The 19,495-nt window shown below is 34.1% G+C and overlaps 4 protein-coding genes across 10 annotated transcripts in view; 2 read left to right on the top strand and 2 right to left on the bottom strand.

Moving 5' to 3' along the window:
• Positions 1-2,549, bottom strand: part of LOC106791948 (serine/threonine-protein kinase tricorner) — a 52,399-nt gene extending 49,850 nt beyond the window's left edge. The window contains exons 1-2 of one of the 2 annotated variants that reach the window (XM_014757984.1): positions 2,349-2,549; positions 1,620-1,857 (exon numbers count right to left, since the gene is read on the bottom strand). In XM_014757984.1, the coding sequence (XP_014613470.1) occupies positions 1,620-1,621 (2 nt within the window). In that variant the 5' untranslated portion in view covers positions 1,622-1,857; positions 2,349-2,549. The remainder of the gene's footprint in view (positions 1-1,619; positions 1,858-2,348) is intronic. The other variant, XM_014757985.1, reaches the window with a different exon arrangement.
• A 1,721-nt stretch (positions 2,550-4,270) lies between these two features.
• On the bottom strand, positions 4,271-9,881 carry LOC106791949. 3 transcript variants are annotated; one of them, XM_014757990.1, is made up of 6 exons: positions 9,468-9,881; positions 8,587-8,741; positions 8,251-8,467; positions 7,095-8,119; positions 6,698-6,999; positions 4,271-6,553 (listed from the first exon to the last, which is right to left on the bottom strand). In XM_014757990.1, exons 1-6 carry the CDS (start codon positions 9,529-9,531, stop codon positions 6,481-6,483), a joined length of 1,836 nt encoding a protein of 611 aa, XP_014613476.1. In that variant the 5' UTR covers positions 9,532-9,881; the 3' UTR covers positions 4,271-6,480. The 3 variants fall into 3 exon arrangements, with proteins under 3 accessions (XP_014613476.1, XP_014613479.1, XP_014613477.1); XM_014757993.1 differs by having other exon boundaries at positions 7,095-8,086; XM_014757991.1 differs by having other exon boundaries at positions 7,095-8,098; positions 9,468-9,880.
• An 86-nt stretch (positions 9,882-9,967) lies between these two features.
• LOC106791947 (glutamic acid-rich protein-like) lies at positions 9,968-13,799 on the top strand. Its single transcript, XM_014757979.1, has 5 exons — positions 9,968-11,045; positions 11,128-11,315; positions 11,537-11,734; positions 11,822-12,524; positions 12,744-13,799. The coding sequence occupies exons 1-5, from the start codon at positions 10,878-10,880 to the stop codon at positions 13,449-13,451; spliced, it is 1,965 nt and encodes a 654-aa protein (XP_014613465.1). The 5' UTR covers positions 9,968-10,877; the 3' UTR covers positions 13,452-13,799.
• A 1,939-nt stretch (positions 13,800-15,738) lies between these two features.
• LOC106791950 (very-long-chain 3-oxoacyl-CoA reductase-like) lies at positions 15,739-19,314 on the top strand. 4 transcript variants are annotated; one of them, XM_014757994.1, is made up of 4 exons: positions 15,739-15,926; positions 17,032-17,404; positions 17,647-17,990; positions 18,097-19,314. In XM_014757994.1, exons 1-4 carry the CDS (start codon positions 15,754-15,756, stop codon positions 18,362-18,364), a joined length of 1,158 nt encoding a protein of 385 aa, XP_014613480.1. In that variant the 5' UTR covers positions 15,739-15,753; the 3' UTR covers positions 18,365-19,314. The 4 variants fall into 4 exon arrangements, with proteins under 4 accessions (XP_014613480.1, XP_014613482.1, XP_014613481.1 ...); XM_014757996.1 differs by lacking the exon at positions 15,739-15,926 and adding an exon at positions 15,943-16,329; XM_014757995.1 differs by lacking the exon at positions 15,739-15,926 and adding an exon at positions 15,943-16,329 and having other exon boundaries at positions 16,981-17,404.
• The last annotated feature ends 181 nt before the right edge of the window (positions 19,315-19,495 follow it).

The raw sequence follows: 19,495 nt of genomic DNA, 5'->3' as shown, positions 1-19,495 counted from the left end.
CATCGGCGTTCGGAAATAATTGACAGAGCGTAGCTCCGTTGCTGTGCAAGTTCCCTCGGTGTACGGGTTCGTTCGTCAGGTCATTTCTCTCTCGGCCAACGGCCGTCCACAAAGGTGGACAAACTAAAGAGTCGCAAAGAAAAAAAACAAAACAAAACATAAAAAATAAGTAAGAAAGAAAGACTATGCAAATCGAAATTATTTTCAAAATACATACACATCTATGTATAATGTGTATCTGTACGTGTATCGCGTGTACCCGTGTACAACGTATGTCGCCGCGACATAACAACACACGCACGCATATACATATATACGCATATAAGAGACGCACGCGCGAAAGGGGCGTATAAAGTATACGGCAATAAAGTGTTATTCACAATAGGCTAATACACAAGTAAAATCTGTCTTTAACATCTCCTACTATAATACAAGAAACGAATGTTTGACAATGTTCGTAAAACGTATGACCATTCAAATATGGCGCCACTCAAGATGGACGCTTTTAAAGAACAACGATTATCCGTAACAATATAAGGACGAGCACGTAAGTAATTTACATTTCAACGTATCTACGACTGATCGATAATTAGTATATACTTATAGGAATAATAATAAAAAAAGAAAATAATTAGAATAACCTCTTGAATGCGCTGTAATTCTAATGCAAGAACTTTCATTTAAAATTTCATAATAAACGTAACAAAATTTCAAGAAAAAATCAATAGGTAATTTTCAGTGTTATCCTAGGAGAAAAATCAATGAACTAATTCTTCCTGAAAGAATATAGAAGAGTCTTGTTTATCGAGACAAATGGTTTTCCTCTTCGTTCCTTTTTCAACAGCACGTGCACGATAATTACAAATAAACGAGCAGCCAGTTATTTGATGTCCCCGCATTAAAACCTTTCCTTCAATGTTTGCATCTACGAAACAAAAAGATAGGAATACAAGAACGTTGTTATAAATAAATTGTTTTTTAGAAAACTTGTGCCATGCTACGACACCCAACAATTTCAAGATAAACATTTAATCTTGTGAACGATACTTAAAGCCGTCTCGCATATACGTAGATACAACACATAGGTTGCCCAAAAATTGCTTTATCGAATTGACAAATGATCAATTTATTCTATCTACCAGAACAAAATTATCTTTTCATTTAGTAAAAAAAAAGCTCGCATCAGCCGATTGACTTCGTTCTTGGTGATGCAACTTTTGAGACAACCTGTATATGCAAATACACGTATTTAGACCATATGCATATATATAAAAAGATATATACACATAGAATACAACACAACGACTCTCTCTCTCTCTCTCTCTCTCTCTGTCTCTGTCTCTCTCTCTCTCTCTCTCGATCAGCAACGTCAACTACTCGTTTCCTTCTTGTCATAACCACAAATTGGAAAAGCTCGACTACTCAAAACTTGACTTGGAGTGTTGAGTGCAATGTTCGTCTCGATAAAAGTTAAATCTTTCTTTTTCTTATTTTTACGTACTACCTTAAGGAAAATTTTTGTTGTTTTTCTCATTCCCCTCGGTCGACCTATCATATCTCTCTTTTACTCGCTCTCAAAAAACGATAGAGAAGTTTGACTGTATCAAGACGATACTTACATTTTAATACGATGGCTCAACCGTGGACCGCATTCGTAGGCAGAAAACGATCCGACGAATACGACGTATATACTTGAACGACCACACAGCTTTATGATCCTTGTTCTTCTTAAACGAGCTAAGGCTGCTCCGATTCGCAAACTTCAGCTTCCTAGGGTTCTCCTTGCTGTTGCTGCTGGCTTCGATGGCTCGCTCGGGCTTGATCGCGTTCACTCACTCTCACTCGCACGTTTCTCCTCTACGATATGAGAGAGAAAGAGGGAGAGAGAGAAAGAGAGAGAGAGAGAGAGAGAGAGAGAGAGAGAGAGAGAGAGAAAGAGAGAGAGAGAAAGAGAGAGAAAGAGAGAGAGAGAGAGAGAGAGAGAGAAAGAGAGAGAGAAAGAAAGAGAAGAAAGAAAGAGAGACGAGTATATAATAGACTCGGACGAGCGACCGACTGGCCTGGCCAGATCTCAATGTCTGCTTTTCGCGGTTATATCAACTGTCTCTCTCTTTTTCTTTCTTCTTCTTTCTCTTGCTTGCTTTCTTTCTTTCTTCCTCCCTCCCACCCTCCCCCTCACGAATTCACTCTCACCCTTTTACTCAGACGTTCTTTTCTCGCTTTTCTCTTGTCCTTCACTCTAACTATCAGTATTCGTTCTATCTCGTTCGTTTGTAATTTCGTCTCCCTATTTCTTTCTCTCTTGCTCTCTTTGGCTTTTTGTATATAAAATTGTCACCGGTAATTACCAGTCGTGTCGTGACTTAGTCCTCGATGGTAGATCAGAAAATTGTCGTGACACTTGTACGCTTGCCGGCACAATTTGGAAAACCGATTTAATCGCTTTGGGAACCGTCGAAAATTAGTGGAAAGGAGAAAGTATTGACAAATACGTCGGCGTCGCGGCGGCACCGTCCTCCACTCCACTCGTACGTTACTCCGATGCGCGCCAGTGCTGCCACCAACCGGCTAATCTCTTCAAACTTCCTCGAACTATTTGAAAAATGAAAGAACCTTTCGAATACAACGGCTTTTCTTTTAAACTGATATATTTGCCCTCTAGCGAATAAATTGCTAACTTTTATCGTGTTTTACCTTTTACACCTTCCTAAGTTCCTAATTTCATATTATTTTTAAGGTTGTTTTATCTTCAAGACGTTATTTTCATTAAATTACTGTAAAAAAATATAATAAAATATATTATACCGACGTATAATACAGTTATTCAATTAAAAAAAAAAATTTTGATTTATTTTCAATCGAAGAAATACATTTTTCTATCGGATAATATCATTAATTGACCTATACCTCTGCATTTAGCATCAATTCTCTTTCAAAATTTATAACAAACCTAATCTAGGATTGGTCTTCTCTTTCATCTATCGTTCCTTTCGTTCTTCACATTGCTGTAGGATAAATATTTCATTTAAAGTTCATATTGTTCTTATAATAGAATATAAATCATCGATTATTGTATTTATTATTGAATGTTAATGATAGATTTTTCAATCTTTTGTTTAAATAAAATGAAATTACCTGATTATCCATTAACTTTACATAACTTTACTAAATCTATACTCGTTGACAACGGATCCCGTAGTAATGGCGCTCGGTAAAAACCCGCGAAAAGAGTGCTAATAGAACGAGCAAGACGATGCTGATTGGTTCTACATTTTAGTTACTACGGGACTCATAATAATATTTTTATATTATACAAATAAAAATCACACAACACACGCACACACAATAGCTTTTCAATCTACCAAGTTTTTTGACAATAAAAAATGAATTAATTTGTTCATAGTTAAAATAATTTTGTTCCCAAATATTTTGTTAAAAGTGAACAATTTTTGTTAAATTTTGAAAATACTTCATGTCTATATATCGATTACTTATTGATTATTATTGATCAAATCAATCGTTTTAATTATTTAACATATTCACATTTCATTCATTTTATAAAATTGTGAACAAATATTTATATTTAATTATATGTAAAATATATATTGTTAACATTAATACGTAGCAATAAATTCAAAACGATATTTCAATGTTACGGATAATTGATTTCAGAATGAAAAATCGAATAAAATGGTTCTTTTTATCATCATTGTTATTATTTCATTTGATATTGTACATTTTGCTATAAGTTTGGATATCGTTATTCAATAAAATAACCTCTTAAAATTAAAAAGGAAGGAAATAAAAATATGTATATATATACAGTAAAGTGTGTTGTAAGTTAATTACTACGCTACAGCTAAAATATAGATAATTGAAATGTTTTTTTATTTAACAGAAATATTGCTCTTTATGTTAATACTGATAAATTTTCATAAACGGATTATACCGCTTGTGTGTGTGGTGCTATTAATATCTAATTAATTAATCATAATATTGTTAATATCTCTAATACACATATCGTTTAATATCTAAACACTTAATATATAATTGTACAACGATTCTCATATTTTAGAACAATAAAATTTGACACATTATGTACAAAAAACAGATTGTATATTGCAGAATTTGGATTTGTTCTTCTTTTTTATTTTTGTTCATTTTCTTTTTATTGTTTTTTTTTGGTTTGCTTTTTTTATTTGCTGGAAATAATAGCTTCTTCTTTTTAAAAGATACATTAAGTTTTTTTTCTTTTTTTTTTTTTTTTTTTAAATTGTTTATCTTAATGTCGGATTAGTGCTAAAAATAAAAATTATTCTCCAAATCATTATTATTTTGGTGCTTCACATATTTTCTAAATCACCAATGTGCGTAAATGAGTTCTTCTCGCTCTTCTCGCAGCCTTTTTATATCATTATATAAAGATGCCCGAAAAATAATGTTAAAACAACTTACTGGAATTACCGTATGAAATATAGTCGTTAAGACTTAAAAATTTTTTTCTTTCTTATATATTAGTCGATTGACAAAATCAGTCTATATACATCATTGTGAAAAGTAATAGAATTGAAGTGTATGCTACAAATTTGAATTAATTTTTCATATGGTATCTAACTTGAAATTGGAACCACTTTTTTTTCTCTTCTTTTCTTTTCCTTTCATAAAACTTCTTATTGAGTTTTAATTTTTATCTCTTTTATTAAATCTTTTTTTTTAGTCACACGACTTAGCACGCATTAGTTCCAAAGGTACTAATGACGATAAAGCAAAAATATTAATTATTATTATTATTTTTTTTTTTCTTTTTTAAGTTCCTATTATGATCTACAATATTATATCACAGGAGTACGAAGAAGATACTTTTAAGTAATACTATGGTTGAACACAGTATATATGTCATGTCAATTTTTGTGCTGAACTTTGAAGTAATCATGGCATTGTTCATGAAAATGATACGAGAAATAAGAAAGATAAATATTTCAGTGATTAAAACGGAAACAAAAAAATTATCAAAGAAATGGGTTGTATATGCCATGCAACTTATACATTGCCATTTAAAACGTGTATATGTATATGTTTTGTGTGTTTTTTTTTATCCAACTTCTACCTAATATACTACCCAATTGTTATTGTGATATCATGTTTAAAAAAGTATCGTATATACTACTGAAAGAAGATATTTAGTTGCTCGTATCTTATTGATGACGAGAATTTAAAGTTCCTGCATGTAGGATACAGTACAGCCTAGATAATATGTCTATTTTTGTTAAACACATGCGATCAATGTTTGCAACAATACTGCTTTCCATGTGATGAATTTTTTCTTCCTTTTTTTCATTTCTCTCTTTTTTTTTTTCTTTTCACGTTAAGATGAACCATATTATTTGTAAAGAATCATATAACAACAATGTCTAACAACGACACTGAAGTGTGATACCCCTTTTCTTTTTCATTCGTTTCTTCTTTCTCCTAAAGAACCTAAATCTAAATTTAAAAACATTTTATATGAATCAATCGTTATCGTGTTGAAAATTGACTTGAAACTATTATCAAATTTAAAAATGATCAAAAATTTACAAAATATACATTCAAAATTGTCCAAACTTTTGGCACATCCTTCTATGATCTTTTTTTATGTATGTATACATATATATATACATATTAATAGTTTCGCAGAGTTTTTACATTTATAGATGTTAATAATATAGCCATTTTGTTACTTTGTTATTAAATTACTTAATAAAATAAATGCAAATATAACGATAAGCTAAAAGATATAAAAAAAATAGTATGCTATCTTTAAACTACCTATGTTTATGCACTGACATATATAAAAGAAAAAAAATCAACATGCAAAGTATATACATATATGCATAAATAGTGTATAAAATAAAAGGACGAGCATATAAAATAATTTAAATCCCGACGATTTGCTTTTTCATAAATCATGACAATTATTTACGACGCCGTACTTACATATAAAAGTGATTTTTTTATTGATCAAATTATCATAGCAATAAACAATTAAAAAATATACGATATATAATTTTTTTTCAATTGAAATATACGATTGCATAAACATTCGCAGTTCGGCGACGTGCACATTTATAATACCTTTTACAAAAAATATCTGTAATAAACTATAAAGTTATAAAGAGCCATTTTTGTACGTTCTGTGTATCACTTATTTCTGCTTTCTAATCAAATACCTGTAGTAATGTAACAGAAACGACGCAGATCTAACGAGCTTTTTTAGTACAAAACGTTATTATTTGTATCGAGATTTTTTCCTATCAACACTGCTCCATGTTATGCGCGCGTAAAGCGAATCGAATTTTATTTATTCTGTAATGAGCGTACGATCCTAATATTTAATACGCATTCGCGTATTTTGGTACTTACTCAACATATAGACATTATATATTTTTTCTTCTTCTGCTTCTTCTTCCTCTTTCTTTCTTTCTTTTCTTTTTTTTACATTTAATTTTCATCCGAAGATTCTGTAGAGCTTTGCGGCATGGTATTAAACCAATTTTCTCGAACTCCAGTACTCCTAAACAATGTAAAATAAAAACAAGAAATAAAATACAAGTTCTTTCGAGTTCGGATAAGGAAGCTTGAGTACTTGGAGGAAGGGGCATAGCTCTTGAATATATTAAGAAATCATTAATCAATAAAGGGTTTTAAGAGTTTTCACCTTGTACGTTGACGAGTACTTGTCGGCAGTGTAAGAGAAGTCCTATAATACTGAGGTGTGGCACTTGACGCTGTATCCTCTGGTCTCCTATGTAATGTCATGGTTTCGTGCGGTGATGTAACCAATTCATCTTCGTTATCCAAATAATAACGAGATCCAGTTGCGCTTTTACAATTTTCGCACTCGCTACGATAATCATCCGCATCATCGTGAAGAGTTGGAAGAGTTTGCATACTGCAAGTACAAGCTACCGATTCAAAACTTCCATCTTCGTTAATCTCATTAGCAATGTTTAAAGGAGGCTACAAATAAATAACACATCACAATTAAAATGAAATAATTGTCTCTTAGTATACGCGGGTAACAGATGTATAAAGTAATATTACTATTGCAGTACCTTAAAGTCACACGGTTTTCGCGAAGCAACATTTCCTTGTTGTCTTTCAATTTGAGTTACACTCGTGACGGACGTTATAACGTCTTTGCAAAATATATTAGAAGGATCTTGCATATGTTCTTGATCGTTAGAAACTGTCGGCGAAGCTGATTGCGGCAAATTCTTTGGTGACAAACTTCTCGGTGGGAGATGAAATATCTCGTCCGTAGAACGATCGCTCATAATATCTTTTATTCTAGTCGTAGGAGTATTATTCGTGAGCGTTCTCGGAATAGTACGATGAGCGGATATATCGGAACTCGGTAAGCTCGCGGATATTGTAAATGCACCACTTTGTCGAGGAAACGTGGTATGCTGTCGATAAGTTTTCGAAATAGTTGAATGCGAACTCGTTAATGGTTGGGTATCGTTACTTGCTGTAGCAATTTGATAAGTGAAATTCGTTATACCAGTGGATACTGGCAAATTTTCATATGTATTCGTAGATGCCGCGTAATTTGTAGCAGTGGATGTACCAACATTAAGGGTCGTTGATTGTTCACTCTGATTAAGTTGGTGACAGTTCGTATATGTGGTTAATGAACCGATCGCTACGTTTGACGATGATATTAATGGGACAGTGCTTGCACCGTTACTATTCGAAGGCATCGCTGAAGTCGAATTTAACGCATCTTGACTACTAGCTACAACGGCTATATTCGAATGACTATTGGTATCTTGCAAATAGCCGTTTGAAAAATTTAATGGAGACAATGTAGTATGGGGGGTCATAGATAAAAGTGCTTGCTCTGTCCTAGCAGCGGCTACAGCTTCTTCGTAAGGCGGAGGTGCTTCCCCGCGTGGGAAATAATTGTTTGCCGGTTTCCACAAAGGATATCCACCGCCGCAAGGCATGTCATCCATCGGAATGCCATGCTGTAGTCCTCCTCTTTCTAAATATCCCATACTGCCCAGATTTCTTTGGTCCTCTGCTAATTGTCTGCTTTGTCTTCCTGCCACACACACTAACATGGGATATCCTGAATCTTTTATGCATAATATCATTGTAAATTATGTAGCTACTAATATCATAGGATTTTCAAATCACTTTTATGATTATATATTATCTTTAAAAAAGCTATATGTGTATATACTGTATCATTATTCTAAAACATACCTCTAATTTTTCGTTGACGTAGGCGATATATTAAGAAAAATAGAAGACTTAAAGATAATATTGCCGTTACAAAACTGGCAACAGAACGTAATCCTATATCATAGTTAACGCTTCCTTCTACCAAGTTGGTACCGCTGCCATCAGATTTTTCATTAGCATCGTTTAAGCAAATAAATTCACAGCACTTTTCGCTTCTTCGCAAAGATTTACAATCTTCCTTAAAAGTTATATCAAAATAAGAATATATATATATCCAGACGTTTGGGCACATAATTTTATAAATAATTACACGCTATAACAAACAGGATATTAATTATCAATTAGATATTAGGATACCTCAAGAAATTTGCAGATAACAGCTTTGCACCATTTTGGATTGCCGTTGTCACAAACACAAAATGTACAAGGTTCCGGGCCAGGAAAGTAAAGGTAACCGCTTTCATAAGAACGTCCTTGTAAATCTTTGCAAGCAACTCCTTCTTCTGCGCGAACTGTAAGTATCCAACGATATGAATAATTTCTTATAAAAACATACATCAGAGATGAGTCCTACATTATGAAAAGCCATACATTTCAAAGAGGATAGCTGCAAAAAATATTTACATATTTAAATGTATACAACACAAAAGTAAGTACTCATAAAAAGCAACTGACAATTAGATGAAATCAATATTATCTTAACAAAATATTACCTATCAGCAAAGGTACACTCGTATAGGGTGTTATTATTTTATTAATTAAAAAAGAAGCATAAGTAAAAACTTAAATAAATAGAGCATGTTATCTATATATAGTTTAAGCATTGCCCTAATTCAGAGCCACACGCATTCGAACGCGGTCACATTGACGACAATTGTGATAAGCATAAGATTGATAGGACTTCCAAGTTAAGTTAAAAAGAAGCTAGAAGAAAAATTGATGTATTTTTAGACGTAAGAAAAAGAAACAAAGAAAGAGTGAAATAGAGAGAGAGAGTGAAATAGAGAGAGAGAGAGAAAGAGGGTGGGTGAGTGAGAGAGAGAATGAGAGAGAATGAGAGAGAATGAGAGAGAGAGAGAGAGAGAGAGAGAGAGAGAGAGAGAGAGAGAGAGAGAGAGAGAGAGAGAGAGAGAGAGAGAGAGAGAGAGAGAGAGCGAATATGGAGGTAATATACGAGGAATTAAAGATAAAATATAAGATGAAATAAATAAGATAGCGTTAAAATTTGTTGAACGCACCGTTAAGATGTAAAGTGAATGTGAGGACTGCATAACCGAGAAAGTCAACGTTGTTGTATTTCATTCTGCGTTCGTTATCTCATCATAGTTATCGCTCCGTGGTCCAACGGCAAGCCTTTTTACGTTTTTCCGTTTTATCGTGTATTAAACGTCAATTTTTTCTCGACGACATTTTGATTCCTGTTAGGGTACACTACCGATCTCTGCATCACGGTAGATAATAGCGACGAGAGTCGTGTCCAACCCGAAAGCCCGACATTACTCTACTTAACGCTCTCGCATCTCGGCCTATTTCCGTATTTCCTTTTCTACTATCTATATACGTCTCCTTTCCTTCGAATGAGCACAGCGACACCCGAATTGATCGATTAACGAACGGAACAGCCGTCCGACCACTGACGTCTATACTACCACCATCTGTCCGTAACATCTAGTACTTAAATTCCACCCTCCCACTGAAACGCGCACGCCGCGCGCGCTAAACGCAACACTCACCTTACTCTTTTTATCGTTTATATTTCTTAATGAAAATAAGAGTATTGTATCGAAGCATTTTTCTCCTTTATAAGTAGATATTTACCTACTACGATGATTTCACTGCAGATGATTTCACTGCAAATGATTTCACCGCAAATGATTTCACTGCAAATGATTTCAATCAAAATAGAAAAAATAATATATTCGATAAAAATTCACACGTCCAGTCTCGATCAGTATCGAAACTCGAATTCGTAGGCGGTTAACTCTATTCAATGATCGATCGTTATTTTATTACGAGAACTTGTGTAATTAAATGATTGAGTCTCTGTTTGCCGACTGACTAGCAGATTATAAATTTTGATCACGTTCGCGTTTATTTGTCCTGCACAACGTAGAACGAATTGCTCCTGAACGGTTCGTGTTTAACAATAATTATGTTCCCCGATCGATAACGTTCATATGTATATTACGTTTGCAATATTATACTACGATATATACTTCCTAACTAATTTTTCAAGCTTAAAAATAAAAGAATAAATAAAACAAAAGAAGCGAAATCAAACTAAATATCGAAAACACGAACTTCACGTTCGTCGAAAAATCATTCAAAACTTTTCGTTTAAACTATTTCCTTGTAAAATATAAAAACCAAATTTTTCGAGCAACAAAATGAATTGACCAATTTGTTTTTCCTACCACATCAACGCAAATTTAATTAAATCTGATTCAAAAGAGAAAGAAAACAAAAGTAAAAAAGTTAACAAAAAAATGGAACACAATTGAAAATTTTGGTCCGTTTAAACGATGTAGAAAAAGTCGATAAAATGAAGTTTCACGATCTATCGCACAAAGGAAAATTATAAATGGAAAGGAGATAAAAAAAGTTATAACATACAAGCGAGCACACAGACGTCAAATTTATAATCAGGTATGGATATGAACGATGACGATCCGGAGGACGTGAAACGTGCACTCTCGATAGAGAAAGAAATAAATAAAGGTAAAAGAGATGACAAATTTGAGGGATATCCACGTTTTGAGAAGAATAAGGAAAGATGGTTACGCTGCGTCAAACCATCGGCAAAAAAGAAAGCCCAAGTAAAAAAATAATAATATAATATAATAATATAAAATTGAAAATTATATTTGAGATGTACCAATCAACCAATTGGATGACTAGAAATCTACGGCGGAGAGTGAATGTTGTGAGAGAATAAAAACCTCGGCGGGGGCGGCGGCAGCAATGAAGGAGAAAAAGCAAGTAACAGTGATGATTTACGGTAAACCCTGCATTTTCCCAAAACTGGACATCATTCCGAGACATTGTCTGTCGAAGAAAGAATACATCGACGTGCTAGCGACTCCGAGGTTTGATTGATAGAATTATTGTCACGAGCCATGCGCATGGCCTATATATATAGATTTTATTCGTAATTCACTGAAAAATGACATTACCTTTTTCATCCAAATGCTTAACTACAAAACAAAGTGGAATGGCGTACCCGCATAAATGAATTTTAACCGTTTTAATTGATCAAATAATACAAAATAACATTACGTACATTCTAATCATCGTTGTTTTTAAACAGTCGTAGATGTCCACCAGCGTGTCTGCAAGAGACAGTGATAAGAAAATTAAAGCCAGTTTCTCAAAGAATCAAAGAATTAGCTCGACCAACAAAACACCGTATGTTGATGACCCTGCAAGAGGGTGCTTCCAGATTGAAACCCGAATTCGTGGACAATTTAATCAAATCTTTGGAGGGTGAAACTTGTCTAACGCCAGAGTAAAGTGGTTTTTAACATTTCTTAATTATTAATAATAAATAAATTGTCATTATATAAGATGACAATATTATCGATGATTATTTCAGGCAAGCAGCGAAAGCGTTTCGCAATAAAAAACGTAAAAGAATATCTCAGAGACGAAAAAAGGAACGTAAGTTTAACCGTTATACGCGAAAAGCTAAGAAATCAGGTACACTTAGTGCAACGATATTGGATAAGGATGCTGTAACTTGTCAATATATGATGGCCGAACGTTTTGTGAAGAGTATTCTTGATTGGAGATGTCCAATACCAAAAGAAGAATACGAGGATATAGCCAATGTGATAATCAAGAGATTGAGTTACGCTCTCGAATATACGCCATTAGATGAGAGCGATCGTAAATCGCAACAGATGCGTTTCCTCGCGGACGTTGTAGCTTGTTGGATATCCGGAGTGCTTTTCGAAGTTGCGGAAGATCGTAAGAAGGAATTGGAACAAGTATGCGAGAAGAAACGAAAGGAGGAGGAGGAGGAGGAGGAGGAGGGGGATGAAGATGAGGAAGATGACCAGGAAGAAGACGAGGAAGAAGACGAGGAAGAAGACGAGGAAGACGACGAGGAAGAAGAAGAAGAAAAGGAAGAAGAGGGGACTGATAAGGAAGCCCAAGAAAGGGTTCAGCAGGAAGAAAGAAGGAAAATGGAGGAGGAAGAAGAAGCAACATTAGAAAGTGAACGACAGCAACAGGAAGAAAAAGAAAGAATTGAGGAAGAAGCAAGGATACAGAAAGAGATGGAAAAAGAAGAAGAAGAAGAAGAAGAAAGAAGAAAGAAAGCTGAGGAAGAAAAAGAAGAAGCTAGATTAGAAAAAGAGAAGGAAGAAGAAGAAAAAAGAAAGAAAGCTGAGGAAGAAGTAGAAGCTAGATTAGAAAAAGAGAAGGAAGAAGAAGAAAGAAGAAAAAAAGCTGAGGAAGAAGAAGAAGAAGAAAGAAGAAAGAAAGATAAGGAAGAAGAAGAAAGAAGAAAGAAAGATAAGGAAAAAGAAGAAAGAAGAAAGAAAGATGAGGAAGAAGAGAAAGGAAAGAAAGAAATAAAGTCTACAGCAACGGTTGGGGATTACGGCGATCTCTTCTCTACCGACGTACCGTTCGTGACCTTTAGTAAAGTGATCGACGTTCTTTATGCTATGTTAGAATCCATGGCAGAAAGTAAAGGCGTTGATCTGATTCGCGATCGTATTCAAGCCGCGATCTATGATAAGTTTCGAACCGTTATAGAAAGGGAAGATCCGAAAGCATTGAACGAACATATGAAAGATGTCTTGATCGTTTTGGCTGGAAAAATAGCAAATTGGATGAAAAATATTCTTACAGAGTCGCAAATTATTTTCCTCGACAGATATCCAGCTGAAGTTGAATCCATCGAAATTAGGGATTGGTCGAAATGGCTGACTTATGTAAGCGATACCGCCGACAATTGGGCTACCTGGCTTCGCAAGGTTCTCCAGGAAGCTGAAGGTATTAACGAAGAGGGAATAACCCGAGGCGATTGGCAAGACTGGACGAAATCCGTCGACGTTGATGCTCTCCTTTGGAGACGCTTTCATCTACAAACCATTCACCAGGCTCATAGAAACGTCACGTTGATGGCGCAGAGAGAAGTCGTTAAGACTGGGACCAAGACAATGAACTTCACCGAGAAAGAAATACGGAACGCCGATCTTCAAATTGTCGCTTGATTACCAAAAACTAAATTTCACTAAACTTCTTCCACACTAACTTTCTGGAACGATCTAGAAACGATCGTGATACGAGATCAATTTCATTTAATATTTGTCTGTTTTTTTTTAGACTTCAATTGAAAACAACTTCTCTACGTTTTCTATCGTGATTTTCTATTTGCTAAACGAATAAATTCTGTTTCTTTTTTTTCCACGATACATATTAAAAAGTATATGATATATATGGCATAAGTATTCGTTAAACGTGTACACGATCAACGTTATTTCCGGATTTTCTCTTTAACATATGTACGTACGTTCGTATAAGTATACGATAGATTCAAAGGTCTTTTATTCAAAGTTGGACATTAAATCAATATTACGCAAATGATGTCTTTAGCTTAAGTATGACTTGCTTAAAATCCAAAAATATATTCTTATTATAAGAATAAGCGCGGGAAATATAAATATTTTATGATTATTTTCATATAAAACCAACAAGTTTATCGAAGATTTGATAAATTTACGAAGCCCTGTTAAAAATCATCAAATCATTGAATGACATTACGTAAACGATTTTATTTCGAATAACATTTTCAAAATATTCTACAATAGAAAGAAGTGATCTCTGACAAAATCAACGATATGATAATATAATCTAATCCGATGAACAATGCTTCGTCGTATTTCATTTTTAGTAGGGTTTTAATTAACGATATGCAATCTAAATGCACGATCCTTGGATCTCCTCGGACTTTCACCAAATTACTTAGGTTTCTTTACCAAATCCGGAAAGGAGGAAAGTTGACGCCGCGCGTTCGAAGAATTCTTGAACGAACGAACGAACGAACGAACGAACGAACAAACGAACGAACAAACGAACGAACAAACGAACGAACAAACGATTGATTTCCAACGAGTAAAAAACGAATCGATCGTTGGTTGATGTGCGAAGAAAACAGTGGCGAAAGATAAACAGTTGCGACGCAATAATTGCTTGTCAAAACTTTAGAATATTATTCATGAGTCAAACTATTCAAATTCTGTAAATATTTTCCTCCGTCATTATCAAGGCATGCCTTATCGTTTTTAGCGTGTTTTTTATTCAACTTGAAATTTTTCCTTTCAATCCAAGAGCATAAAACTTGTAACGTTTTTCTTCTTCTATAATTCAAGCAAATAATTTTGAACGTTCAAGACAAAATTAATTCCTATAACTTGATAGCAGCTATATTAATTCACCAAAAGATTCGCGTAAATTTATTTATTTAATAATATATTTGATAAAATAAATAATTTGAATATCAAATAAATCATAAAGTTAATCTACTTATATATTATATAGATATCTGAAAAATATGACAATGTGAAACTTTGATTGGTCTGATAGAAATAATAATATAATAATATTATAAATACAATAATATTCGAGATAGTTGTAAGGTTAGTAATGCATCAAACGGAAAAAATATGTAAACGAGATTCGTTGAAATACTTGAAGAGTACATTGACCTACTGCCCCGAAGTGAATAGAAGTCGGTTAACCGTAAAAAGAAAGAAGGAAAGAATGAGTGAGTGAGAGAAGTAAAATATAGCCAACGGTACATAAATTAGTAAATAAAAGTTCATGATACGTATCTATGTGTCTTTCTCGATTAAAATCGGATCGATTATTTTACTCATTTTGATTGAAGCGCGAAGAAAAATTTAGGGAACAAAAATTTCTCTTTACCGATCCGAGATATCAAATGTTAAAATATTCGCTGGGTATGAAACTATTAGAAAAAAATAACAAAGGAACAAAAGTATAACTTGAAAAAAAGTGTGGAAGCAACTGTTCGGAAAAATGAAGGTGCCGAAAGGCAAATCGTAAAACTACGACAGGACAGGTGTCTTGAACATGAGAAATACTTAGGAGGGAATAACGAAAAAGTAAACAACAAAGTTAACAATGGCAAATCCAACAACGTTGGCGAAATAAAAAGAGAGAGAGAGAGAGAGAGAGAGAGAGAGAGAGAGAGAGAGAGAGAGAGACATATATTGAAAAAAAGAAAGTAACGTCGATTGACGCTTCTATACCAAGTACCCTAATTTCTCAAGCTAGGGAGCATGAATGGTATGGGTGGGAGAGGAAGGAAGTAAAGTATGTCGGAGAAAGAACAACTCTCTCTCTTTCTCTCTCTCTCTCTTTCTCTCTCGATTATAAGACGAGACGAGACGAGGATAGGACGAGGTGAAAGAGGTGCTGGGAAGAAAGTAGAAGCAGTGAGGGTTCTGGAGAGGGGAGTATAGAGGGGAGAGAATAAGTTATCCCATAGCTATGACATTGCGCGCGCGCATTTCTCTCAATAGCCGTAGTCACGTTTACGCCGACGTACTATCGATCCTATTCCCCTCTATGCTATCACCTTGTTTCTCTTCTTCTTCTTCTTACACTCCTCAAGCCCTATTTCACTATCACTATCTTTCTTTCTCCCTCTTTTATCCCGATTGGTGAGTTCTCTTTTTTTCTGCATATCTGCGGCACAGTGAAGACATCTTTTAACAGGAAGACATCGGTGTATTCGTTATAATCGTACAATTCCTTCTCTTGCTACTAACACACAAGTTCATATCAAAGTTTTGTAATAATTGTCTTTACTACGCGTGTGTATTTCCAGCAATTTTCTCTCTCTCTCTCTTTCCCTTCCATTCCGTTTTAATTTGATCTTGTTAATTATCTTCGAAATAGAATAAAAGAAAGAGAGAGAGAGAGAGAGAGAGAGAGAGAGAGAGAGAGAGAGAGAGAGAGAGAAAACAATTGAATGGGATTGTTTAAAGAAAAAGAAGATAAGAGTTAATCAAGGTTCCTCGCTCTTGAAAAGAGATCGGATGTCAATAGGTTTGATCGTGACAAGTAAGAAAAAAGTGTGAAAGTGTATACCTAAAGCAAACTAATCCAGGAAAAGCTATTTGCTTAGACACGATCGCGCGATTTTGATATCTTATCTTACTCTTACGATTCTACTAATAAAATAGTGTTTATATTTTAACTATGGCAATGTTTTATGAGTTCTTATTTAAGGATTCACATTCTAATAATCAATAGAATTTCGTTATCTTTTTTCTTATTTTCAATCATATAAAAACGTTTACGCGATCATTTCGTATATGAATAATTTATACTTTATATATAATTATTAATAATTGAAATTATACTCATTATTAAATATTTCATATATTGACATTTTGTGTATTTAACTTTTGTTTTATTTAATGATCGTCAAAAAATATCGAAATTTGATCTGTAGGAAATAAGTCATATGGTTTGAATTAAAAAGAAAAAGAAAAAGAAAAAGAAAAAGAAAAAGAAAAAGAAAAAGAAAAAGAAAAAGAAAAAGAAAAAGGAAAGAAAAAGATAAAGAATTTTGTTTGTCATGCCACAGGGTAAATAAATTTCATTATAGTTCATAAGCCTCGAGGTCATCGCTTAATGCACGATGACTGGCTGATTAAGCGTTGACGCAAACGTAATTCGATAAACGTTATCAGTCTCAGTCTGTTATAGAACGGCAGTGGTCATTGCAAAAGAAAATTCGAAAAGGAAAATATATTTTAGGATGTTGACGTGCTGGGAGAAGATCTCTTTGGTTGTCCTCACTGCTGTGGGTCTGAGAATTTTAATAAGAGGAGGCCTATTGGCTTGGAAAAAGTTATTAGCACCTAATTTAGGCTTAGGTGTAGATTTAACGAGTCAAGGTAGATGGGCAGTAATCACGGGGGCAACCGATGGACTCGGAAAAGCTTTCGCTAAGGCTTTTGCTAGTAAAGGACTCGACATTGTCCTAGTCTCAAGATCATTGGCAAAACTCAAAGATGTTGCAACCGAGATAAAAGAGGAATACGGAGTTGAGACCCGTGTCGTTGAAGCTGATTTAACCGAAGGTCAAATGGTTTACTCTAAAATCGCTGAAACTATCGAAGAACTCGAGGTACGGTCATTTATCAATATTCTTCTACGATATTAGCAAAGTTAATTAATTCCATTTCAAGTATACTTCCTATTATTGTCTTACTTATAATAGAAATTACAGAGTGTTCGACGTTCTGAGATTTCAAAGTTCACGTCACGCCCGTGTTTCTACGGCGAACGAACATATGCAAAATATATTGTTTCAAGGCAAAAATTAATTGGATGATCAAAATTATGATAATAATCTAATTGTTTTTACAGGTTGGCATTCTTATTAACAGCGCTGGAATGAGTTACGAGCATCCAGAATTTCTAACAAACATGCCAGAAGATACGCTAAATAAAATATTACAATTGAACGTGGCTGGTCTTACCGGTACCACAAGGGTGGTTCTACCAGGCATGATAAAAAGACGAAAGGGTGTTGTCATTAATATCAGCTCGATAACGGGTGATATTCCAAGTCCATATTTAACAGTCTATGCAGCTAGCAAAGCTTACGTCATTAAATTTAGTGCCGATTTAGCTGCGGAAGTAGTTTCGAAAGGTGTTACCGTGCAGTGCATCATTCCCGGAGCAGTTGCCACCAAGATGACCAAAATCAAGTGAGAACGGTTTTTACCTTTTTCATTCATTTGACTTTTACAATGTTTGCATATTTTGACGAGATTATCGACAAATCTAATTTATTTATTCATTTCATTTCATTAGAAAGCCAACATGGATGGCACCGACACCTGATAAGTTCGTCGAGGCAACCTTGAAAACTGTAGGAATCGAATCGCTAACAACTGGATATCCTCCGCACTATTTGGTCTACGGATTTATGAAGACTCTGATATGCGTATGTGAGAAGGGTGCTATGTGGTTAGTGACCAGGACGATGCTCAATTTAAGAGGACGTGCTCTTCGAAAAAAGACGAGGGAACAAAAGCAAATGAAAGAAATACCGCAAAGCGATGATCTCCTTACGGAATAAATTCCTCCAAGCCATTTTTCAAGTTATTTTCTCATCTATTACTATCGTAATTCGCAGGATCTCTCTTACTACGTAAAATGATAATATTACTTATTAAGTACACGTGTGTGTGTGCGTGCGTGCTTGCGTGCGTGCGTGCGTGTATCTGTGTGTCTGTATGCAGTGAATTTTATTGCAAACGTATTGCATTTCATTCTTAGAGAAAAATAATTTTACTTACGAGGAAACACCAGTGTCAATTTTTCAAAAAATAGATTTCCTTTCGAAATAGACCCATGAAGGAAATTGTTCCTTTATGATATGCACTACATATATATATAATATATAAATTTATAATAAAATTTACAAAATAAATATTTACCTATATATCGTGTGAATAAATGGAAAAATTATTGACATAGAGTAGAAATGTACAGATGTCAACTACTGTACAACTACTGTACTACTACTGTACTACTACTGTACTACTACTGTAGAGAAAAGGAATAAAATTTCTGAGTTGTGGTGGCATGTGGTGGGATGAAAAGTGAAGAGTCTATTATGCAGAGGAGTGCAAATTTTTATCATGTTTTTTAAAAGGTTTCGTTACAAGATTTTTTCATACTTACACGGAAGAAATTGTAATATATAACTTATATATAATAGAAATGTACTGTGTCTATTACGTGTAAAAGGGCTGAAAATTTTTACATATCTTTCTTGGTAGATAACGTAACATCATTACTCCATCAGTAATATTTAAAATCGAACAAATGCCTATCGTCTTATGCTAAAAAACCAGCGTCTTTGTCGGCAGATCTAAAAGATAAGACGGCTACGCTTACCGTCTCCTACAATATATTATAATAATATTCTTTTTGATGAGAATATCCCCCTCCACAGTCAGCACTGCACAGAAACGTTAAAACATATTTATATTAATTTAAACAATTATATTAAATTTAAAAAAAGGAAAATCATAACGTTATAATCCTAATTTCTATTAATGACAATTAATATTTCCGTTATGCACACATGCGCAACTTTCAGAAAGCCATATAAAAAACTTTCGATAGTAAAAACTTTTTTATGTCAAAACGTATAAGTCTAACAAAAGATTTCGAAGAGAAAAGAACATCGAAAGCAAAATCC

This window comes from Polistes canadensis, unplaced genomic scaffold (genome assembly GCF_001313835.1).
Source record: "Polistes canadensis isolate GaletaPanama2010 unplaced genomic scaffold, ASM131383v1 scaffold_357, whole genome shotgun sequence".
Lineage (NCBI taxonomy): Eukaryota > Metazoa > Arthropoda > Insecta > Hymenoptera > Vespidae > Polistes > Polistes canadensis.
Note: the sequence above shows the minus strand (reverse complement) of the source record. Positions and strands in the feature narration are given on the sequence as shown.